At 34.5% G+C, this 23004-nt stretch overlaps 3 protein-coding genes across 3 annotated transcripts; 2 read left to right on the top strand and 1 right to left on the bottom strand.

The window, feature by feature from the left end:
* Nucleotides 1-870: 870 nt before the first annotated feature.
* LOC130804513 (uncharacterized) lies at nucleotides 871-6227 on the top strand. Its single transcript, XM_057668972.1, has 6 exons — nucleotides 871-1371; nucleotides 1460-1602; nucleotides 1699-1749; nucleotides 4847-5068; nucleotides 5232-5334; nucleotides 5482-6227. The coding sequence occupies exons 1-6, from the start codon at nucleotides 1286-1288 to the stop codon at nucleotides 6032-6034; spliced, it is 1158 nt and encodes a 385-aa protein (XP_057524955.1). The 5' UTR covers nucleotides 871-1285; the 3' UTR covers nucleotides 6035-6227.
* A 4896-nt stretch (nucleotides 6228-11123) lies between these two features.
* LOC130803695 (serine/threonine-protein phosphatase 7 long form homolog) lies at nucleotides 11124-14137 on the bottom strand. Its single transcript, XM_057667895.1, has 6 exons — nucleotides 14016-14137; nucleotides 13659-13716; nucleotides 12014-12081; nucleotides 11499-11906; nucleotides 11324-11411; nucleotides 11124-11248 (listed from the first exon to the last, which is right to left on the bottom strand). The coding sequence occupies exons 1-6, from the start codon at nucleotides 14135-14137 to the stop codon at nucleotides 11135-11137; spliced, it is 858 nt and encodes a 285-aa protein (XP_057523878.1). The 3' UTR covers nucleotides 11124-11134.
* Nucleotides 14138-16488: 2351 nt separating this feature from the next.
* Nucleotides 16489-17243, top strand: LOC130803696 (uncharacterized). Its single transcript, XM_057667896.1, has 2 exons — nucleotides 16489-16801; nucleotides 16897-17243. The coding sequence occupies exons 1-2, from the start codon at nucleotides 16489-16491 to the stop codon at nucleotides 17241-17243; spliced, it is 660 nt and encodes a 219-aa protein (XP_057523879.1).
* The last annotated feature ends 5761 nt before the right edge of the window (nucleotides 17244-23004 follow it).

The following is a 23004-nucleotide window of genomic DNA, read 5'->3' on the forward strand; positions in this document are numbered from 1 at the left end:
TTCCTCTTTAGGTTTATGCTCTGTCTGAGTTTCCCTTGTATACTTTAACACAAAAATTTTCCTCATAACCACACGAAAACAAGAGGAAATAAGTCAAAAGTAAATAGTTTGGTTTGGTCATTTTATTTTTCAGTGATCGAAAGGACATAATCTTATTGGATGATTACAATATTTGTATTTTTTTTTGTTTATAATGACTTAAGTCATAGATATAAAACTTTTAAGGGTGTTATGTTATGGTGACTCAGTATGGAGTTAATATATTTGGGTGTTTAAGGTGATAAAAGGATGTTTTAGAGAAAATTGCAAATCAGTACAGTGGTCTATGAAGAATTAATGCTCGCTCAATCTGTTGCTTGACCCTGTTTGGTTGCTTGATCTGGTCGAGCTAGAGATCAGATTTAGTCTCTTTTGTAGTTCCAAAGCTTATATAAGGGTCTTGTATATGCCTTGTATATATGATGTAAGATCATTTGATCTACAGCAATTAAGAATTGAGTTGAGTGCCACATTTAAATTTTAGAGATTTAGTGAGAGAATTTTTGGGTTTTTCTTTAATCATTTTAGAAATTTCTAAGGGGAATTCCTCTTGTAGAGTTTAAATTATAGTTTGTAATATTTAAATTCTAAAGCAATAATATTCATTTAATTGTTATAAAGGTGGGGTTTCGTAGTCTAATAACATTGATATTAGAGTTTTCTTTCACCTAAAAAATTCTTATTATTATGATTTGAGAAGACAATTCATGAATGCATTGGGAAATTCAATCCTTTCTTCATGAATAGTGTTGTGATATTTTGCTATAAAAGCATTACTCCTGTATTGTAAATTGATGCAAGATATTGATATACGAAGCAGATATCAATCTCATATACTACATTTCTCCTTATATTCTCCCTACCTTTTTAACATATATATTATTTTCTTTGTTTTTGCATTTTTTATTTTTGATCTTTATTGGGTTTTTTCATTGTTAACATGAATCAAACTATAACAATGGCTATAATCAATAAATCTCTAAAACGTTGAGTATAATTTATAATTGATTGTGTATGAAATGACATACTCTTGTTTGATTAGAATAGAAAATTCTCTTACTACTCCTAAATCCGAGATAAGTCTAGAATTATCTAGAACAGAAAACTCTCAAGACTCCTACACGAAGGTACAAAAAGCAGAACTCCCCGAAATAAATCGAAGCGACAAGACGGTACAAAAACCAGAATTGTGACAGACAAGTTGATTAGCTCTAGGGTTTGTCGAAGAAATCAATCTTACAATCCAATGAATCCAGAAAATCCCAACTGGGAAGGACTGCTCAAATGGAGTCTCTCTCATTCCGATGGCACTAAACCCCAACGTCAGCTCAGGTTTGTCTCGTTTTTCTTGCTTTATCCTACTTACTTTCTCAATTTATTTGTAATCGAGTATTTATCTTCTATAATGAATAATGGTCAGCGAGGATGAACGAAAATGGTTCATGGAAGCGATGCAATCACAGACTATTGATGTTGTGAAGCGAATGAAAGAGATTACTCAAGTTATGCAGACTCCTGAGGATGTTTTAGATTCTCAAGGAGTTACTCCGGCTGACATTGAAGGTGATGTTATATTGCTTGATGAATGGTTTGTTCACTCTTTGAGTTCAGTTAAATTTGCCAACTGTTCTAAAGTTTTTGGTGATTATAATTTTGCAGATATGCTGGATGAGTTACAGGAACATGTGGAGTCTATTGATATGGCTAATGGTATGTTGAGAAGACTTTCTTAAAGCCACTTGTTCATTATGCATATGAATTTAATACTCTTCTTGCTTTTATGCATTTTTAGGGTGAAAACTCGAGTAGGTAAGGTGCATTGTCAAAAAAATTTAGTATGAAATCAGTGATAATATTTGGTTTTGGTGCAAATTGATTCAAAATTGTGTTACAAATAGGGAACTATATGGAAAAGTTTGGGCTTTTGGGTTAGACGAAAGTTTTGGGCTATCAGAAGATTTTTTGTATTTTGGCTTTTTGTGAGGAAGTTATGATGTTCTGTGGTTTAATGGTTGAGAATGTAAGGTTTTAGGAATAAGGGGATATACGTTAACAGATAAAAACTGAATCTTTGTTTGTGATTCAATCCAAGGGGTAATCTTTTGATCTTTCGATAAGGGATGGATTTTATGTAGGAGAATTCCATGTTTGACGTGAAGATGTAGGTTTAATATGGGTTTGCATTTGTTAGATAGGTTTTAATAAAAGATAACATATGTTAACAGATAGACGTGATTTTGAGGACAAGTTAGAATTCCAAGATAGAATTTGTGGAAAGATAAATTGAAAATATTGATCTATTCATTTATGTGGATGGTGTGAGGCATTTGTGAAGGTAGGATAGATATGGTGTGTGGCATGGAAGGTAGAAGGATGGTATAATAAAACTTAAATATTGTCTTGATACATAAACAGCACGAAATCAAACTTAAGGTTCGCTATCTTAAGTAGACATACTCAGAGAGCTAACCACATTTTTCTTCTTTTCTAAGCTTACTGACCTTCATGTCATGCATTCAGAGTTTTTGAGCTAAACAAGATTATTGGCTTGGAAAATGAAATTAAAGCCAGAATTTTTAGGAGCTTAAGGGCATGATTGTTGCCTCGTCTACCCAAGTGGAAGAAGAAGGTTCCTCCTAGTAGAACTCTTCTTTAAATCCACCCACCAGTTGATGATTATGTGCAAGATTATGAGTATCTTACAGTTAGCCTATTGAAGAATCAAAACCTTGCCAACTGAGCACCACAATCAGCATCATTCTTTTCGAGTTGGCAAAATTTTCTTCACACCAAGGCATAAATTCAATATTAGACATGAATCATTAGATAAATGTAAGGGTAAAGTTGTTGCTTCTACATAATGGTGCCACATAAAGGTTTTATAACTTATTTTCGATAACAATGGTGATGTTGCGGGAATGATATGGATGTGGTTCATTAACGCGGCAGGTTTTTGTTTTGATGTACTTTGGATAATGTTTATTAAAAAATTGATCTTTTTGAATAATCAAATCGTTTTAGATGTACTTTGGTATGATAACAGAACATTTGTAATCAATTTTATACTTACTAATTAATTAGATAATTAAGCTTGAATAAAATATTTTTCTCGTAATTGTAATATGTATCATAAATTTGTAAGTACATAAAAATAATATGTAACGTAATGAATTTCAATTAAGTGGAGTATTATACAAGAACAGCAATTTGCTTAAAAAAGGCTTGCCCAAAAAGCACTATATTACTTGATCCATCATATTCTTTCCTCTTTGTTTCCGTATTAATTTTGTCGAAAGTCAGACCAAGAGGGTGATTGTAGTAAAAGGGTATTTCAATTATTAAATTTTTTTTCATCGGTCATAATTTCTTTCTTCACTGGCATTTATTATCTCCTTCACCAATTCTCATTATTGTGCTTTCTTTGATCTTTTCCTTTTTGTTGCTAGGAATTATCTCTCCCATTCAACCCTTCCTGGTGTCTTCCGCTATCCTTCTCTTTGTTCTTTCTTTATTTCTTCATTTTCTGTGCCAGCATCTTCATCCTTGTCTTCATCTTCATCTTGGCAAAGATGTGCATAAATGCAATGATGGCTATGTGTACAGTTCTTCAAACAAGGCACGAGCCAGTTTCACTAAGGCTTGTGCACATCTTCGCATGTAGTAAACAATCCACGTGAACAGTGAAGCTCCCAAGTATTTTTGACCTCTGAACATTCTCTATTTCTTAAAACAATCTTCACTCGATTGTTATCAATGCTATTTTGAATTTTAAGGCAAATCATTGACTTAGTGTAGGACTGTGGGTACTTGGTAGTTGCTCGTAGTGTAAGTTCTCTTAACTGTTTGTTTGAAGAAGCCCCTTAATTATTTTTGACAAGCAAATACTTAACATGGATAAGACACCAATACCGTTTCATCAAATAAGATGGGGAAGAGAAGAGAGGGTGAGGATATAAAATCCTCATGCATGGGTCTATATTAAAAAACTGGTGACACTTGTGCTTCTTTGATAAATGTACTGAATGATTTCATAGGCTTGGCAAATTATAGGCTTAACGGAAAATACTAACTTGCTATTTTGCTGGAAAATGATAGCTTGATGAAACAAACTAACATCTTGCCGTACCTCTTGGACTTGTTGCTTGAGAGGTACTAACTTGCTATTTTGCTGGAAAATGATAGCTTGATCAAACAAACTAACATCTTACCGTACCTCTTGGACTTGCTGCTTGAGAGGTATTAGTACATCTTTGCTATAAGGTAGAATGGATCACCAGGCACCACTCACCATAGCATATGTTTCTTACATGGAGATTTTGTTCCATTTAATCGAGGCATATTGGTATTATTATAGTTGCAAAAATTATATTAGTTAGCAAACTAGTGTTTAATTTGTGAAATTAATATGGAGGGGGACAACTTTTGATCTGCACTACAGCCCAGATCTAAGCTTTCGTAGATTCTTTTACACTTTCTTTGGATAGAAGGATTTGCATGGAAAGGAAAGGGAGGGATTTAAAAAGATTAAATATCTTTTGATAACAAATTTGAAGGGGAGATTTAGAAGGAAGGGATTTGAAGTAATTAGTTCCCCTAATTTTATTAATGATAAAATCTCTTCATAAGTTGAAGGATTTGGAAGGAAAATAAGTTTTCTCTTTCTCTCCCTTGTTCCCTCTCTTGAACAAACAAGGGAAACTTTTCTCATCATTTTCTCGCCTCCTTTCCCCTTCCCTTATTTTCCTTCCTCTCTTGAAGTCTTATTGTTTTTCTCTTGGCATTTTTATCTTTATATTCTGTATGGCAGATTTGCATTCGATTGGGGGACTGAGCCCTCTGGTTGGTTATCTGAGGAATCAACATGCCAATATACGAGCAAAGGCCGCAGATGTTGTGACAACCATTGTTCAAAATAATCCTAGAAGTCAACAACTAGTAATGGAAGTGAATGGTTTTGAACCACTTCTTACAAATTTTGCTTCAGACCCTGATATGAAAGTACGTACTCAAGCGCTTGGTGCCATATCATGTGAGTATCCTGCAGTTTTCTTTTTTGTCGTAGTTTCTTTTGCTCTGAGTTAACCTAATGAGAACATCTGTTGGTTTTTCTTCCGCTTTTAATTGCCTACATTTTTTTAGCTCTCTTGGTGCTGTCAGCTTTAATATTGATGTGTTTCTGGATATTGTTGCAGCTTTAATCCGTCATAACAAGCCTGGTATTGCAGCATTTCGCCTTGCAAATGGTTATGCTGCACTGAGGGATGCTCTAAGTTCAGAAAACGTCAGATTTCAGAGGTATTCTACTTCTTCCTGTTCATTGGTTCACATTTATGGCAAAATAGCTCTAATATGGACTAGATTAGTTGTTTCTTTTCTTTCTTGTGCCCTCTGTATATTTCAAAAATATCCCTAATATGGACTCGATAAGCTACAACTTTCCAGGAAAGCGTTGAATTTGCTGCATTACCTTCTGCGAGAAAACCAATCGGATTGTGTTGTAGTAGACGAACTCGGATTTCCATGCATCATGAGGCACCTTGCCTCAAGTGAGGATGCATCTGTTCGAGAAGCTGCTCTACAGGGTCTACTGGAACTTGCACGTGCTAAACCTGATGGGACCACTGGTCATGTAACGGATGAGGATAATAAAATGAAGCAACTTCTTGAAGAACGCATTGGTAATATCAGCTCATTGTCACAGGAAGAGCTTGGGGCAGCTAGGGAAGAGAGGCAACTTGTTGACTCACTTTGGAATGCTTACTACAATGAGGCATCTCCCTTAAGAGAGAAAGGTCTTCTCGTTCTTCCTGGTGAAGAGCAAGATTTACCTCCACCAGATGTCGCCAGCAAACACTTTGAGCCTCCTCTTAGAGCTTGGGCTGCCAAACGAGAACCCGATACCTCTTCTGAGCCTTTGCTTCTAGGTCCTAGTGTTCCGAGTAGTGCTAATGAAAGTGCGGAGGGTGATTTCAGGCCGAGAGATGCTTCTTCATAGGTGAAACTTTTGCTTGATTTAGTAGTCATCAAATATATTGTTTTTGGATTTATGTTTATTGTGAAGTTGACGTTTTTGGAAGTATAGTGATCGTGTTTATAGCAACTGAAAGTTCCATCTTTTCTTGTTTAAATCACAGTTGCAGATTTTATTATTATTATTATTATTATTATTATTATTATTATTATTATTATTATTATTATTATTATTTTTTCGCTATGTTTCTGATGTTCTGATTCATTACTTTTTTAACCGAGGAGTTATGGTTGGAGATTTGAAACTAGATTTTGCTGCTACTTGTCCTACCTTGATGTAAGAACTTCAACAAGTTGGTTATGAATATTTTGATTTGCTTTGATTCTTTGTGTGTTTAGTTGTATCTCAAAAGTAAATGTCCATTCTTAGTTGATCTCAAATAGTGTTATATGATTTGCTCACTTGCCTTGTGAATCTTGATTGATTTCAATCTACTTTAATCGGTATTTGTTGGTGATTCAAATCACCCTGATTCGCAATTTAAACCTGTAAAATCAACATTCTGCAATTGTGAAGGGGTTTTCTTCTAAATTGAGTTGAAAATGCGCAACCAAAACTCTTTGGTTATGCGGCAGAAGCAAGAAATATACAAAATCGGTTAATTATTCAAACCAAGAACTCGGAAGCAGACTTAATGAAGAAAGAGAAAGGAGTAAAACAAATCTATCGAGTTTTTTGACCTAACACAAAACTCAAATGACAAAATAACCCTTAGGGTCTACCTGAAATTATGGGAAAATGAGAGTACTAATTAGAGGTGTTCATTCGGGTGATTGGATCGGTTTCGGATGGGTGTCATTCAGTTTAGATGCATTTCAGTTGGGTTATTTTTCGGATGCGTGTTGCGACGGGTCACACTCGTATCGGGTCAGTTAGTCATGGTTCGGTTGAAGATCAGTTATTCGAGCTATTGGGTTAGCATCGGTTTGATGTCGGTTTAAGATTGTGTAGAGTGTCAATCGGTCTCGGGTTATCATCAGTTAATAATTGGTTTCGGTTTTACCGGGTACAGGAGGTTCGGGTATTTTTCAAGTAGAATTCGGCTACGAATTACTAATTACTTTCGATTGAGTCAGTATCAAATTAAGTTGTTAGTCATTTTTTAATTGATGATAAGATTTCCTTTACTTAAAGCAAAATAGTTAAAATGCAAATCAATTAGCGATCATTATTACTTTGTTACTTTCACTTGTTTGACCGAAAATTAAAATTATAAAGTTCTATCAATTTTCATCTAATTCGATTAAAAATAGTTAAATAAACATTGATCATTGATTATTAACTCTAAATGTATTAAATCATGTATTTATAAAATTTAATTTAATAAAATATCTATCACTTTATTAGAATAATTAATAAGATGATTGAATATGAGTCGATCATACTTCTATGTTAAAAATTTGTTCAGGATTTACAACAAATCTAAACTTCGTTTAGGTTAAGTCGATTTTAGCCGGATCAAGTTTGGTTTCGAGCTTGATTTGGGCCGGATATGATTCTGGTCGGTCATTATTAGGTTCGGGTAGTCTCGGTTAATGGTTATGTGTCGGTTAAAAAATTAGTAACAAGTCGGGTTTAGTTTTCCCATTTTCGGTTGTCTACTGATTCGGGTACAACTTCGGGTCAGGTAATATCGGTTCAATAAAGCTAATAAAGAAACACATGTTCAGTTCGGTTTGATTCGGATTCGGTTCGGGTCACTTTTGAATAGCTCTAGTACTAATGAAAGATGGATAAATTAATGAATATTTATGTGCTTGGAATCAGAGTAAATAATAATGGAGTGAAGTAGTATGTCAAAAAGAGGATTAAATATTTACTCATTGAGACCCAGGGTAAAAAGTCCTCTTTCACTATCAACACCATCAATAATTTATAATTACCACCATTTTAATTAGGGGTGTTCAAAAATATCCGTATCCGAAAACCCGCTTTCCGATTTTTAAAAGCGGATAAATTACCCGGTTTCCAAAATTCGGATAAACCGGGTCGGGTACCCGGTTTTAAAACCGGGTATTCGGGTCGGATACGGATCACGAATTTTGGAAAACCGGGTACCTAGTTTTTTTTTTTTTTTTTAAATATAAATTTTAATGGTTTATGGAATTGTGGTTGTATTTTAATTAACTAATGCTTGTATTTTAATAGTTTATGACTAAGTTAGTTAAGTATTTTAATATTATTTGAATTATATGTTTAAAAAATTGTTAAAAGAATTAAGAAAAAAAAAAAACCGGGTACCCGGTTTTCGACCCGGATTAAACCGGGTCGGATCCGGAATACAATTTTAGCTATCCGGAAAACCGGGTACCCGGTTTTTCGGAACCGGGTCAACCCGGTATCCGATTTTGAACACCCCTAATTTTAATTGATGAAAGCTTTGAAGAAAGGAAATTGAATCTTAATGCCTTGAAAAGGGAAGATAAAATTAGTAATATTGGTTGAAAAATTTCAAACCACCGAAAAAAAATAAGCATTTCCCTATTACTGTACTTGTAGAAATAAATATTTTCTGTATATCATCTAGTATATTAGATGATCTTATTCTCTCTAATTATGTATAATATCATAGGGATATTCTTATTTTCTTTCTTACTTTCGTAGGTTTGATGTATAAATTGAAGGATTATGTTACTCATGAGAATGAAGAGACAAAATTAACAAACCCTAATTTTCACTGTCATATTTTCAGTATTTTGTCTGAAAATTTTCTCCAGAAATTATACTGCTCTACTTTTTCATGGAAATCCAGACGTGGCTTTATTTGTACTTTTTCTAAGACACTTTAATACTTCCTCCGTTCTGATATTGTTGTTACATTTGCATGGGCACGAGAATTAAGAAAAGTGATTGACCTACACTGTAACTGATTGTTTACTTTATAGAGTATAGTATTTTATTATTGTTAATTGAAAAAGAAAAAGGAAAAATAGGTTGTTAGGTTACTTTATAGAGTATAGTATAATATTTTATTATAGAGTATAGAGTAGGATAAAAATAGGGGTAGGTAGAACTTTAAATGATTATTTTATTACTAAAAATAGAAATGTAGCAAGTAATATGAAATTGCCACAATTTTTTTGACACAATTACCTCACTTTAACACTGGCATATGTTTCTTTGTACATTTTTTTGACTTGTTAAGTTGACATTTAACTAGAATTATTTTATTATATCCACAATTTTTACCTTTTCAACCTAATATTTAATTTTATATTAATTGGCACAATATGTTACCATTAGATTATGTTTTATTTTTCTATTTAACTAAAGAATCATGAACCCGAATCGAATCAAAGCACGAATCATGTGAAGTTTTTGATATAGCCTATATTTGCCTAATAATGCAGGCTGTATTTTTGATCTTGTTTCTTAATCACAAGACAAGAGTATGAGACATAGCTAAGCTTAAATTAACAAACTCATCCTAACTAAGTAGAGACATTTTTCAGAATAATGTTTAAAAAAAAAAAATTTCTCACTTTATCTAATTTGGGAAAGTATTTCCCAGAATACCGTCCACGTGGAAAAGTGTTTTTTTTTTTTTAATTTTTTCAGAACAAACCGCCACTTGAGATGGCGGTTTATCTAAAGCACAAAAACGCCACATGAAGTGGCGGTTTGGTCAAGGCAAACCGCCATCTTATGTGGCGGTTTGGTCCCTGGTAAACCGCCACTTCATGTGGCGGTTTGCTGGTGGCCTGCAACAATTTTTTTTTTCTTTCATTTCCCTTAAATTGTGAACGTAACCTGCATTAAACTAGTTCAATACCATCTATTCCATATTAATCAATTACGAACCAGCTTGATTTGAAATTTTGCTTTGTAGACCTTCGGACTCTGAGAATAAGCAAAATTAAAGCCTATATAGAAATGCTTCGTAAGAATTGGTAACACGACAATCATAAACAAACTTTAAAGCAAAAGGAAAGTGTGGGTGCCGACATAAAAATCAGAGATCCTCATAAGATGTCCACCAAATGTTGGATTCAAATCAACCACATTCAAAGTAGAACTTTTTCTTGATTAATTTACTTTTTTATTGATTTTCATCAAGCTATTCTAAGAAAATCATACAAAGTAGAACATACAAAGTTAAAATCATACAAGAATATACAAGAAGTTAAAATCATATAAGAATATACAAAGTTTGTTAAACTACAACCCCCGGCCCCTTTTGTTTTGCGCACCGGTGGATGATGACGGTGTGAACTCGTCAACCTCCGCAATGACATTAAGAGTAGGAGCTCGTCGTTGACTAGCACGCTGATATGTGATAATCCTTTGCGGAGGCGATGGATGTGGCGGAGGAGTGTTGATGGAAGACGGGGGAACGAACGGCGACATAGTAGCGGATGTCGATGGCGATCTGGAAGACCGACCCTGAGTAGATGAACGCTGGCGGCTTCTTGTGGACCGAGAACTGGATCCTCCGGAAGAGCTACCTCGATGGGCTGAACTCCTTGGAGAAGGAGTGTGGAATGTGTCATCTACGTCGCCAATGACGGGTGGAGTCGGTATGAGGTATTCATAACCCGCTTGACTCAATGCATCGGTGAACGACGCATTAATGGAGCCTAAGGTCTGAGAACATAGCCGATAGCCCACGTCAACTGGCGATGTAGCGGCCCCTTGAATCGTGTCATTACATTGTATCAACACCGATCGGATGCGCTCAGCCTGTTTGTTATCATTATATTGTTAAAACAGTTACTTAAAACTATTACTATTTGTTATGAGTGTTGAAAGAAAACGTACCAGTAACGTAGATGTCAGATGGTAATGTGATCCTGGCTGCGCAAATGCGGTGTTCGTTAGGCGTAATATGGAGATGCGCCTGTACCAACTCATGTACATAGCAGAGCAATGACCTGTGAAGTTATCTCCTCCAACCAATGTAGATGCTCGGTCGTTCCACGCATCTACATGCGATCTATGTCGTACGAGGTAGTTCTTGTCCCCAGTCCTCCAATCGATCACATGTAGTTGACGTTGGGTGTCACAGGCTTGCGGAATTACCTGCTCCAAACCGAATTGACGCATGACACGATCCGGGAGATGTAGCTAGACGATGTCAAAGCAAATAAGAGGACAACGCGATCTCCAAATCTCGTGGCCCGATGTACATATGTGCGGTAGAGCTTCCATCTTAGCCGCTGTGTAAGGCTGCCATGTCATCTGTAATAGAAATGAATATGCTTAGTAATGTATACAATTTATTCATAACTAATACAAATAGTAAATGTTACTAACCTGCTCGTCCCGTTGTCGATCTAGTGCGTCCCTGTAGTAGACGAGAGTATGTGGGGAGTGGGATCTCGAAAGATATACGCGAAGCCAGCTGCAAACAAATAAACATTGATTAACATTTTCATCTATCATAAAATAGTGAAATTATGAATTTGAATAGTGAATTGAGTGTTGCTACCTTACTGCCAAAGGATCCATCCCACGCCGATGCTGTGACCCTAATATCGGTTCAAAATCATCCGCGTCATCTTCCTGATCATGTTGCCCATCCGGTCGAACCGTCCGAATAATGGGCCTCCCTATATGAATGTGCTCCCATGACCATATCTGTAACAACATCAAGCATCCACCCATGTCCTTGGCACCCTTACGAGATGCTCGACATAAGTTACGATACAGATACGCTAGGGTAGCACTTCCCCAACTGTACTCATCTACGCGCTCCAAGTCTCCCAGTAGAGGGAGATATATCAACTGTACCGAGTCGCCGCTCTTGTCTGGAAACAAGATGCATCCAAACAGGTACAAGATGTAAGCTCGGGCATGTCTGTCAACCGTCACATCATCTGCATCATCCTCAAGCGCGCTAAAATGATGTCGGAGCCAAGTCAGCTTCAATGACGATCCAATGATGATCTTCGGCTGGGTGGGGTCTTGAGGGTTTTCCGGCCAAACCCCTAGCAGCTCATGTACTAATGCTGGCCAATTTCCCTCCCCATAGCCAATGACTGCTTGTCCTTCAACCGGCAGTCCCATGATAACTGCCACATCTTGCAACGTGATCGTTGCCTCGCCAACTGTGAGGTGGAAGGTATGTGTCTCCGGCCTCCACCTCTCCACCAATGCAGTGATAAGAGCTCGATCGAGCTCTAAGCCCCCGCCCAACAACCGGTGAATGTATCTGAAACCAGCTAGCTCGACTACGTCTAATATCTTGTCATCCACCTCCCACCGTAACGTACTCGCCTGGTAGTGCTACGAGTAACCAATTGGGCAGTGGAGCCCTTCCACGCAGCTACGCTCCTGTGTGTCGCCTGAAGCGTAAGCACTGATGGATCAACTGGGCCCGGCATCGCCATGATCGCTGTTACGTGTTTTTCATCGCCATAAGTGTTATAAAAATCATAAAAATATCATGACTTCCCTCGCATTATCCAAATTTGCAACCAATTCAACATGTTTTTCAATGGGATAATGATCTTTCATGTGATATCTCCACCAATTTGCTACCAATTTGCAACCAATATCATGACTTCCTCACCCCAATACACTATAACGGGAAGTGTAAATTTGAATACAAGAATTTGTGATACTAAGGTATTAGAACACTTATTATAAGGTTCATTTCAAATATAAAAGCTAAAAATACCATGAATATATACAAAAACCATTAAACTAACCCTACAAAGTAATAAACTTTCATTGAAGCATTTCATCAAACACTTTATATGCATACAAAACAAATCCTAAAATTCAACTACAAATGTGTAAAACGTAAGCTTAAATCATGAAAACAATAGAATGTAACAAACAATTAACGTTTTTATAACTTCAATTCAAACAATAATGAACAAAAAAAACAATTTGCATATTGAACAAAAATTAGGGTTTTATTCATACCTTAAATGAGGATGAAAATGAACTAGTACACAAGGAGAAGATGGGAATGTAGTTGATTAGCTTAGTTGAATGAGAGGAATTGTAAATTTGAAGTAAATGAGAGTGAAGATCTTTTTTTTTTTTTTTAGCAAAACCGGCAGCAAGTTGAATGAAGAGCAAAATGGAATGCAGTGAACAACATCTCACGACATTCTGAAGATTTGTACTAATACCAAACCGCCAAATCAAGTGGCGGTTTACTCCACTTTACTTTTTTTTTTTTTTAAAAAAAAAATTTTACCTTAACCAAACCGCCATCTCAGATGGCGTTTTACTCCAAATGCCTGAATAAAACCGCCATTTCATGTAGCGGTTTCATTAAAAAAAAAAAATTTCTCAAAGCAATCCTACGTGGATGGTAAACTTGGAAATACTTTCCCATTTTAAGGAAAGTGGGAATTTTTTTTTAATTTGGCCATAGATTGGGAATAGACTCAACTAAGTATCACGTGAGTAGCACATCATATTTAACACACTATAACCAACTAACTTATAGCTTACTACACTATACACAGACTCTTTTTGGATAAAAATAATAATAATAATAAAACTTTAAAATATCAAAGTTGTTTACAAACTTTATATATAAAGTAGCTAGTTGATCATCATACCCAGTGTATCCCGCTCATAGAAAACTATGATCAGGGTCTGGGGTAAAATGGAAGGCGGCAACTCATACCCCTGAAGGAGGATGCGGAGAGTCCTTCGGCTCCAAGAAATGCTTAAAAGATAGGCTCCTGCATAAAAACTGATAAGTAAAGTCAAAACCACAAACCCATAATTTACCACACAGGCTTAAACCTTAGGCATAAAATTAAAATTAATAATAAAACATATAACTAAAAAAACTATGTAAAAAACGAGTAAAAGCATGATAAGTCAAAAACCAAGAACAAGCACACCAATAAACGAGAGTGTCAGTATTCTAAGACATGAATAAGGTGTCTCCAATTACCTCTATCCCTAGCTAAGTCCTTGGTGAGGTTTAAGACATGAATAAGGTGTCTCCAAGTCATTTTTTATTTGTTTTTCCCACGTTCTCCTAGGTTTTTCTCGGCTTCTCTTCCCCTCCACTATGATACTCACGATCCTCCTCACAAGGGCGTCTAAAGTTTTCATCTGCGCATGACCAAACCATTTCAATTTATTTTCACGCATCTTTGCAGAAATAGGCGCAACTCCTAGTTACTTTCTAAACTCTTGATTTTTAATTTTATCCATCATTGTGTAACCACACGTTCACCTCAACATATGCATTTCTGTAACTTTCATCTTATATTCAAAAGTCTTTTTTACAGGCCAACATTGTATTACATATAAAGTTGATAGTTGTTAGTTGTTATTCTCTTATCTTCGACTATTAGTATTATGGTCTATTGATAAATATAAAATTATAAGACTTATTTATTTTATTTATTTATTTTTTTGTAAAGGAGTTTTTATTATTATGAATTCAATCAGTTATAGTACAAAATCAAAATAACTCTAAATATTTAAATTAATGATGTGAATGTGATCATTCCTTTACAATTTCTCTTAATTTTACTCTAATATATAAACTCTACAATATATATTCCCTCCAATTAATTTAGTTGTCCTATTTGTTTTTTAGCATTATTCAACAATTATTTTTAATTTATATTTTATTATTAATCTATAATTTTAAAAATATTTAATTGGAATTTGTTTTTGCTACATTACAATGCACAGTAAAAATTGTTAATATAACTTTTTAAAGTTTCATTTATGTTGAATTAGAAATTTTACGACTTGAATAAAATGTATTGACATGTGTGCGAAATAAAATGAAACCACAAAATTGAATAAGATAGAGTATATTATAGACAAAGTATTTTATAGGATAATATCTTTTAAAACTATTTTATCTCATGTGATAATTAATCAAATTCGTATATTGATAACACTTTTAAATATAAATATTAGATTAAGTAAGTAATTACAATATAAAAATAAACTTATAAATACCATGTAAGCAAACTAGAATCAGTAATAGTCACCTATTTGTTAAAGGTTTCATATAGTATCTAATTTGTCATTTTTCTCAAAAGTATTTGTACTTATGATTATGGTATGATATGATATGATATGATAGCATATCTATAATTAGAGTTGAAATAGCGTATTTCTCTGTCCCTTTAGGATAATAGCAAATAGAAAATAGTTTCTTAAGGAATAATTAGATATTTGATACTCTCTCCAATTTCGAGCAAATGTCTCATTTGATTGTTTGACATATTCAACGATCACTCTTAAATTGTATTTTATTCTTAATCTAGATATCAAAATATAATCAAGTGAGATCTTGTTTGATTCGACCCAACGTAAATTTTATTAATATTAAATTTTTATAATTTTTAAGTATACATAATTAGATATATTTAAGATTGAATTAGTGCATTGGATAGAGTGCAAAAACTAAATAGGACAATTGGTGTGAATTAAAGGGAGTAATAAATAAAGACAGAGAATGAACTGTGTAAATGAAATGAAAAGTAAGTTAAAATATATGGGTTAAATTAAAAAAGTGATTAATCATTGTCAAAAATAAAGTAATGCAAACTAAGAAGGATAATCTAAAAAAATAATGTTAAATGAACAGAACAGAAAAAGTACAGCGACACCTCTAAGGCATTAACTTTCTCGTTTTGAATTTTCAACACTTATACTCCCTCCGAACCATTTTAATTGTCTCATTTGCTTGGGCACGGTTATTAAGGGTGGTGTAAGGTCCATTAAAAAGGTGATAGTTGGGTATTTTTAAGTGATTGGATTAATTGTTAATGATTTCCTCCTTTTGCTTAATAAAGTAGATAGAATTGAATTTTGGAGGGAAAATTGGGTTTCACATTTCCAATAGAATTAATTAACATTAATACATTTTCGAGATTGTTATAATTAACAAACCATTAAACTACTTAATTTAAATTACAAAAAATTACATCAAATAAATTACAAAAACCATCAAAATCATAAAAATAAACTAAGTCTTCAATTCTTCCTTGATTTCTTCAACATTTTTTGAACGGCAACTGAAAACGAGCAACCCTCTCGCCACATGCACATGCGATATTAAATCTTTCGTTGACTTCAGATTTAAACAAAAAAAAAACAAACACGGTATGCATTCAATGTTCAAAATTAATTAAATAGCTACAAAAAATCTGAAGGTTTTGATTTTGAAAAGAAGCCATCAATGAAACTGGAATCCACATAAACCCAACAATCATCAACAGACAGAGGAGCCAAGTAACATTGCAGGAAGCACATCAGTAAGATCCAGAGAGTTGAAACCCAATTTTTTAGAATGGCGCCAAATTAAAAAAAATTTGCGCCTATACAACACCTCAAAACACCAAGATCATTGCATCTATATAATAAAAGCATTAAATAAAGAAGTCAGGAACTCAAATTAATTTCCACCAACCGACATTGAAGTAAAATCATGGTTAAAAAAAAAAGAGCTAGATCATTTTAGTAGGAGTCAAATAATGCATGAGCTTTTATTGTCACTAAACAGTAAAGGGAAGTCAGCCCACGGGGTCATCAATGAAATTGCCAAGAAGTACGATGTGCGTAGGAGGACACTAGGAAGGATATGGAGACAGATTCGAGATCAAAAAAAGAATAATCAAGTACCAATAACTGTCAACAACAAGAAGAAAGGCAGCAAAGGAAGGCCGTCCATCCCCTTTGATGAAAAAAGTTCAAGTCAATTGAAAAGGCGAAGAAGACAAGTTTACCAGCACTGTCAAAGGCCATGGGAGTTAGCCAAACCACAATTTGCAGATGGAAAAGAAAAAAGTACTTTTGAAAGCACACCAACGTAATCAAACCGTTACTTAATGACAAAAATAAACTCAAAAGGTTAATTTTTTTTCTTACTAGTTGCATTTTAGATGAGCAAACAAGCAACTTCACATTTAATGACATGTCAAATGTATTGCACATGGATGAAAAGTTGTTTTACATTACAAGGACACAACAAACATTTTATCTGACTCTAGATGAAATAGAGCTACATAGAGAAATCCAATTTAAAAGATTTGTGCCCAAGATCATGTTTATGTGTGCCATTGCAAGACCAATCTTTTCTAGTGAAGGTGAGATGATTTTTGATGGAAAGATAGGCATATTTCCTTTTACACATGAAGTGGCAGCACAAAGAAGTTCAAAAAATAGGAAGAGAGGAGAGCCAGAGACCAAACCAATACAATCAATCACTAAAGCCACACAAGAGATATGATTGTACACAAGATACTACCAGCAATTAGAAGTAAATGGCCACCACATTTAAGCAAAACGATATTCATTCAACAGGACAATGCTAAGCCACACATTTTAGATGATGATGTAGTGTTTAGAGAGGTGGCAACACTTGATGGATTTAGCTTCTACTTAGTGCAACAACAGGACTCATCAGATATGAATGTGCTTGACTTAGGGTTCTTTAGGTCAATACAATCGTTAAAACATCAAAAATCAACATACAACTATGCACAGTTAGTAAGCGCAGTGAGTGTAGCATTTGACAATCTACATCCAAATGCATTGAAGTATGTATGCATCACACTACAAGCATGTAAAGTTGAAGTTATTAAGAACCTAGGTGGTATAAATTATGACATTCCACACATGAACAAATCAAAACTTGCAAGGGAAGGGAGACTCCCACATTGTTTGGGGGTACAAAAGGAAATTATTAAAAATTATTAGGGTTTCAAACGAAGACGAAGATGGTGGAAAAAAATGAAGATGAAGATGATAAAAGTTAAACAGTAAAAATGGGGATGAAGATGAAGATCATTGAAGAAGATGAAGAAAAAATCAAACGTTGAAGATGAAGATGAGAGAGGGAGAGATAGGGTTTCAATTATAGGTATTAAAAAGAAAGGGAATGATTAAGATTATTAGTGTTGGATTATTTAGTTAATTAGTTTGGGTAGTAGGATATATGGGGGTATATTCGTAATTACGTGTGTGAACTAAGGGTATTTAGCTAAAAAAAAGATTGACAAAAATAGAAATGTGACAATTGATATGACTTTGCCAAATAAGGAAATGTGACAACTAATAAATTGATTCGAAGGGAGTATTTTTAAATATCTCACTTACTTTGTTGCACATTTGAAATTGATAATGGAAGACCATATATTTATATCTTTTTTTTTCATCTTTTACTACATCTTTAAAAAAAAATACAAAATCTGAGATGCATTCAATTAATACGGTCAAGAAACTTATTCTCTCCTATTCACCTTAAATGTCTCATTTTCTTATTTGGTCAAGTCACCCTAAATGTCTCATTTCTATTTTAGGTATGTGACCTTTACTAATTTATCCCTACTAAATTTAAGTTTTTCACACCTTTACATATACTAACCCCACTTTACCGCTATAAAAATTTAAAAGCACTATACTTTTTTCTTTCACATGCGATCTCATTTAACCACCTAAAAATGGTGAAAAGTCAAATAAAACTCATTGAATGAATAAGAAGGAGTACTAAATAAGAACATCAATGTACAACGTGCAAAGGGGGACCTAGCCTTTTCCTTGGTTCTTAGAATGAAGCACACCCTATCTTTATGGCTATAAGAATAGCTTGGAATGTAATTTTTTATGAAATTTACAGTGTCATTGGCATGATAATAAAATTTTAAACATAGGGATTATTTTTTTATAATTTTTATTAACATTTTATACAATATTTTCAAATAGAAATATATCAAATAAATTTTATGAAGAAAATAAGATAATTTAGACAGAATATAAGCATACCAATTAAACTTACATTGTCAATAAATTTTTCCACTAAAATTATACTAAATATCCATTACAATTCGTACTATTTATGACTATCAAACGAACAGTAAGGACTTAAGATTGTCTAGTATACAAACGTAGATAGCGATAGTTCATTGAAATAGAAAAGGGAGGCCTAACAAAGCTTGTTGCAGGCCGACACCTCATCCAAAGTCATATCTAATGGTTAAAAATTTTAGCTATTGCACAGAAGATAACACGTACTCCTACTTGTTTTACTACTAATATTTCAATGTCTTGTTAGCTTCATTTATTTCTACACTAACTTGAACCCACCCATTTCCCATTTTTAACTATTTATAGCTACCTCGTTCCCTAAATTATGTGGAAACTATTTTTATTTCTTTGCTTCTTTGCTTCTTATATTCTATTCCACTCTATGAAAAACAAACTTGTATACAAGTTTTTGATCGATTTACAAGTTACAATCCATGGTAGCTTGTTATCTCGTTTCTGATATTTTACAAGCCTTGAGCAAAATGACTGAAATCAACCCTAATTATATATGGTCGATTTTGATCGTTCTTTAATGGGTATTTGGCAAAAATAAAGTTACAAGTTTAGTAGCGGTATTCTATATTCTATATGACAATATTTCTGAATTGAGGTATTGAGCCTCTTTCTAAATCTGGGCCTAGGGTCAGGAACGACTCTGCTTGTTATCATTAAAAGGTCTTGCATGTGGGAATGAGGTTACGTAGTGTAGCCAAGGATGACTTGCCGTTATTTGTAGACCTAGCAGTAGCCGGGCATTATTAATGGTTAGTCATCAAAGTAGAACGGCAAGACATTCGAGGTTATATTACTCCCTCCTTATCTCATGCTAGACCGTTTGATGTATTCATTATTATCATTTATCAATTAGTATACTTCATACATTTAAAGCTCCTGATCCAGGTAAGTGCATCATTTCTTAATTGTGTATTCATGCTCCAAAAAATGGATAGAATTTTGTATACAATGTTAGTTGTTAGAACAAATGAGAGATTAAAGTTTATACAAAATATTTTTATTAAGTCGTTCTATGAATTTTTCTTGTTATACAATTTGAAAAATTGTAATTATAGAGGTTTTCAAAATAGATCCGACGATTCAATATTTATCGAACTTGCAATAAAATGAATTCAAAATCATATTAAAATCAATGTGGATACAAGACTCGATTTTAAATCGACTCTACTTTGCAAACGTTTATGGCTCCCTCGTCGAAGCTCAATGAGCTAATTGGGATATATACTTACATAAATATGACATATATACAAAATATCATGTATTATCCCTTTTTAGTTGGGAATTGATCGAAGAACTCATAGAATTATTAAACTAAGATAGCAATTAAAGAAAGAACTAATGAGGAAGAAAGATTGAAGAAAAAAAAATCAAAGGACGAAGTTTTTATTAAAGAAAGCAATATAAAAAAATCATGAATGGTGAAATCCAGAAGAAGAGTTAGTGTTTTCAATGAATCCGTTGTGCAAACAGAAGAAGCAATTATCCAAAAGAATAATAAAAAAGAAATTCAAGAACAATAAAGAAAACACACACGAAATTTAACATGGTTCACTATCAATGATATAGCTACGTTCACCATGCACCGAGAACTTTATTTCGCTATTGAATGGAGATACTAAAACAAGACAAATCTAAGAAAAACTCTCAATTTATAGCACTTAATTGAATTCTCCCTTTTCTCTCTACTTGTTCTCAATGTTCTAAATTCTAACCCTAATTAATGAGGGTTTTATATAGTAACCCTCATTTACCAAAAAATTAGGTTAAAAAGAACAAGAAACCGTTTCTAAAAAACGCGTAACTGCCGCATTTAGCAAAACCTCATAAAGCGACGACTCATCGCTCAACCACTGGAACGTTACTTCAAGATCAGTGACGAAGCGGCGACTCGTCGCCCAATAAAAGTCACGACTCGTTGCATAGTTACTGGAAACTCAACTAACATCAGAAGTGAAGCAAAGAATCGTCGTCTTCACCCAGAAGCAATGACTCATCGCAAGTCTTTGGAATCGCCCACTCATCTTGTTTCTTCTTCCCATATCCCAATCTAATTCAAGACACCAAACATACAAAGAATCAACAACCTATTTATACTAAAATTATCTAGGGATACAAAAGTAGTATATGAGAAAAGATGAAAATATTTTCTGGCTACTCAATACTCCGTCAGATATATGGATATTAGTTGGGTATATCATATTACTATTTAGACGCCAGTCACCCAATTGGGTCAAGTAATAATATCTGGTCGATTCTAAGAATTTATGGTTGAATCTAGGAATACTCGATTAGGTCTAGGAATATCTGAAATGGGTGTTGATCTTGAATAAAAACTAAACTAATAATTGGAAATATAAAACTTATGAGTGATCTTTTGATTTTCTGAGGATTCATCGGTTGATCTTTTATGAGTCAAGGACTCTTTGGCGGCACTCTCCTTTATTGGTATGAGTTGTCACCTTCCTTTCCTCTCCAGATCTTGATCATAGTTTCTTATGAGCGGAATACATTGGGTAAGATGATGATGATAGTGATGGTAATAATGATGATGATGATGAGTGGTCTTTTGATTTTCTAAAGGAAAATAGATCAAGAACTAGGAATGCGAAGTGAAGATAAGAAAGGAAAGGGCGTGGAAAAGAGGGTGAGGATTGATGAGTAGAATTAAGGATAGGGTATTCGTTGGTTGACAAACCTCTTTAACATCATTTTGAGGACACATAAGATGCCAGAAGAATGGAGGAATAGCACATTAGTACCTCTGTTTAAGAACAAAGGCGATGCACAAGTATGCGGAAACTATAGAGGTATCAAACTTCTAAGTCACACAATGAAATTGTGGGAAAGAGTGATAGAGGGGAGAATTAGACAGGAAACAATGATTAGAGAGAACCAATTCGGGTTTATGCCAAGAAAGTCAACCATTGAGGCAATTCATGTTTTGAAGAAACTGATGGAGAGATATAGGGAGCGAAAGAAAAATTTGCATGGTGTTCATTGCCTTGGAGAAAGCGTATGATAGCATACCACGACGAGTCATCTGGGAAAGCCTCAAGGCTAGAGGTATTTCTTCAGTGTACATTGAGGCCATACGGGATATGTATGACACAGTTTCGATTAGCATTTAAACACCGGTGGGGAAAACAAAGCCTTTTCTGGTTAAAGTAGGGCTACATTAGGGATCGACTCTAAGCCCTTTCATCTTTACTGTCATAATGGAAGAGATTTCTAAATCTATTTGGGAGACGGCACCGTGGTGCATGATATTTGCGGACGACATAGTGCAGGTAGCAGAAACCAGAAAGGAGGTTAGTGACAAATTGGATGAGTGGAGGGAAGCTTTAAAAGGTAAAGGTTTGCGCATCAACCGAAGACCGAGTATCTGTATTGTGACTTTAGTGGTACATCACCTGTAGGTGAATCAGAAGTGTCCATAAATGGAACTGTTGTTAAGAGTACAACCAAGTACAAGTATTTGAAATCGATCATCCAAAGGGATGGGGAGATTGACGGGGATGCAAATCATCGTATACAGGCGGGTTGGCTCAAGTGGCGAGCAGCCACCGAAGTGTTATGTGATAGGAAATTCTCAAGAAAGTTAAAAGGAAAATTCTACCGGGTGGCAATCAAACTCGATCTACTATATGGGATCGAATGTTGACTTATAAAGAAAATTTTCGAACATAAGATGGAAGTTACAGAAATGCGTATGCTGAGGTGGATGTTTGGGTGCACTTTGATGGATCGAATTAGGAACCAAGACTTTAGGGACAGACTAGGGGTAGCCCCTATATCTGGAAAAATGCGCAAGCATAGATTAAGGTTGTTTGGTCATGTGCAGAGAAAGACTTTTGACGCCCCTGTGAGGAATGTAGAAAGCATTATAGTAGAGGGTAAGAGGAGTCGAGGTAGACTCAGGAGAACTTGGGATGAGCAAATAAGAGTTGACTTGCATGAGTTAAACCTCTCTGCAGACCTGACTAGGGATATGAGCAGTTGAAGACGACATATCCATGTCCCAGGCTTTTGATGTCCGCTTAGTTTTCCTTTTAGTGCCCATAACCTCATGCTCTTATCGTTTCCTTTCTTTTAGTTCTGTGTTTTCCTCTGTAGTAGCTCCCCTTTTTTATGCCTTTAAGTTATCTTGCACGTGTAATCACGTCTCTTTA

The sequence above is a fragment of the Amaranthus tricolor genome, chromosome 17 (assembly GCF_026212465.1).
Source record: "Amaranthus tricolor cultivar Red isolate AtriRed21 chromosome 17, ASM2621246v1, whole genome shotgun sequence".
In the NCBI taxonomy this organism is placed as follows: domain Eukaryota; kingdom Viridiplantae; phylum Streptophyta; class Magnoliopsida; order Caryophyllales; family Amaranthaceae; genus Amaranthus; species Amaranthus tricolor.

Bases quoted from the DNA above. Each gene is read 5' to 3' on its own strand.
- LOC130804513 (XM_057668972.1), top strand. From the start codon at position 1,286: ATGAATCCAGAAAATCCCAACTGGGAAGGACTGCTCAAATGGAGTCTC. The intron at 5,069-5,231 runs GTGAGTATCCTG...ATATTGTTGCAG, and splicing joins AGCGCTTGGTGCCATATCAT to CTTTAATCCGTCATAACAAG. The intron at 5,335-5,481 runs GTATTCTACTTC...ACAACTTTCCAG, and splicing joins GAAAACGTCAGATTTCAGAG to GAAAGCGTTGAATTTGCTGC.
- LOC130803695 (XM_057667895.1), bottom strand. From the start codon at position 14,137: ATGCGTGAAAATAAATTGAAATGGTTTGGTCATGCGCAGATGAAAACT. The intron at 11,907-12,013 runs GTACATGAGCTG...ACATCATTTTAG, and splicing joins AGGGAAATTGGCCAGCATTA to CGCGCTTGAGGATGATGCAG. The intron at 11,249-11,323 runs GTTAGTAACATT...TTTCTATTACAG, and splicing joins ATCGACAACGGGACGAGCAG to ATGACATGGCAGCCTTACAC.
- LOC130803696 (XM_057667896.1), top strand. From the start codon at position 16,489: ATGCATGAGCTTTTATTGTCACTAAACAGTAAAGGGAAGTCAGCCCAC. The intron at 16,802-16,896 runs GTACTTTTGAAA...GTTGCATTTTAG, and splicing joins TGCAGATGGAAAAGAAAAAA to ATGAGCAAACAAGCAACTTC.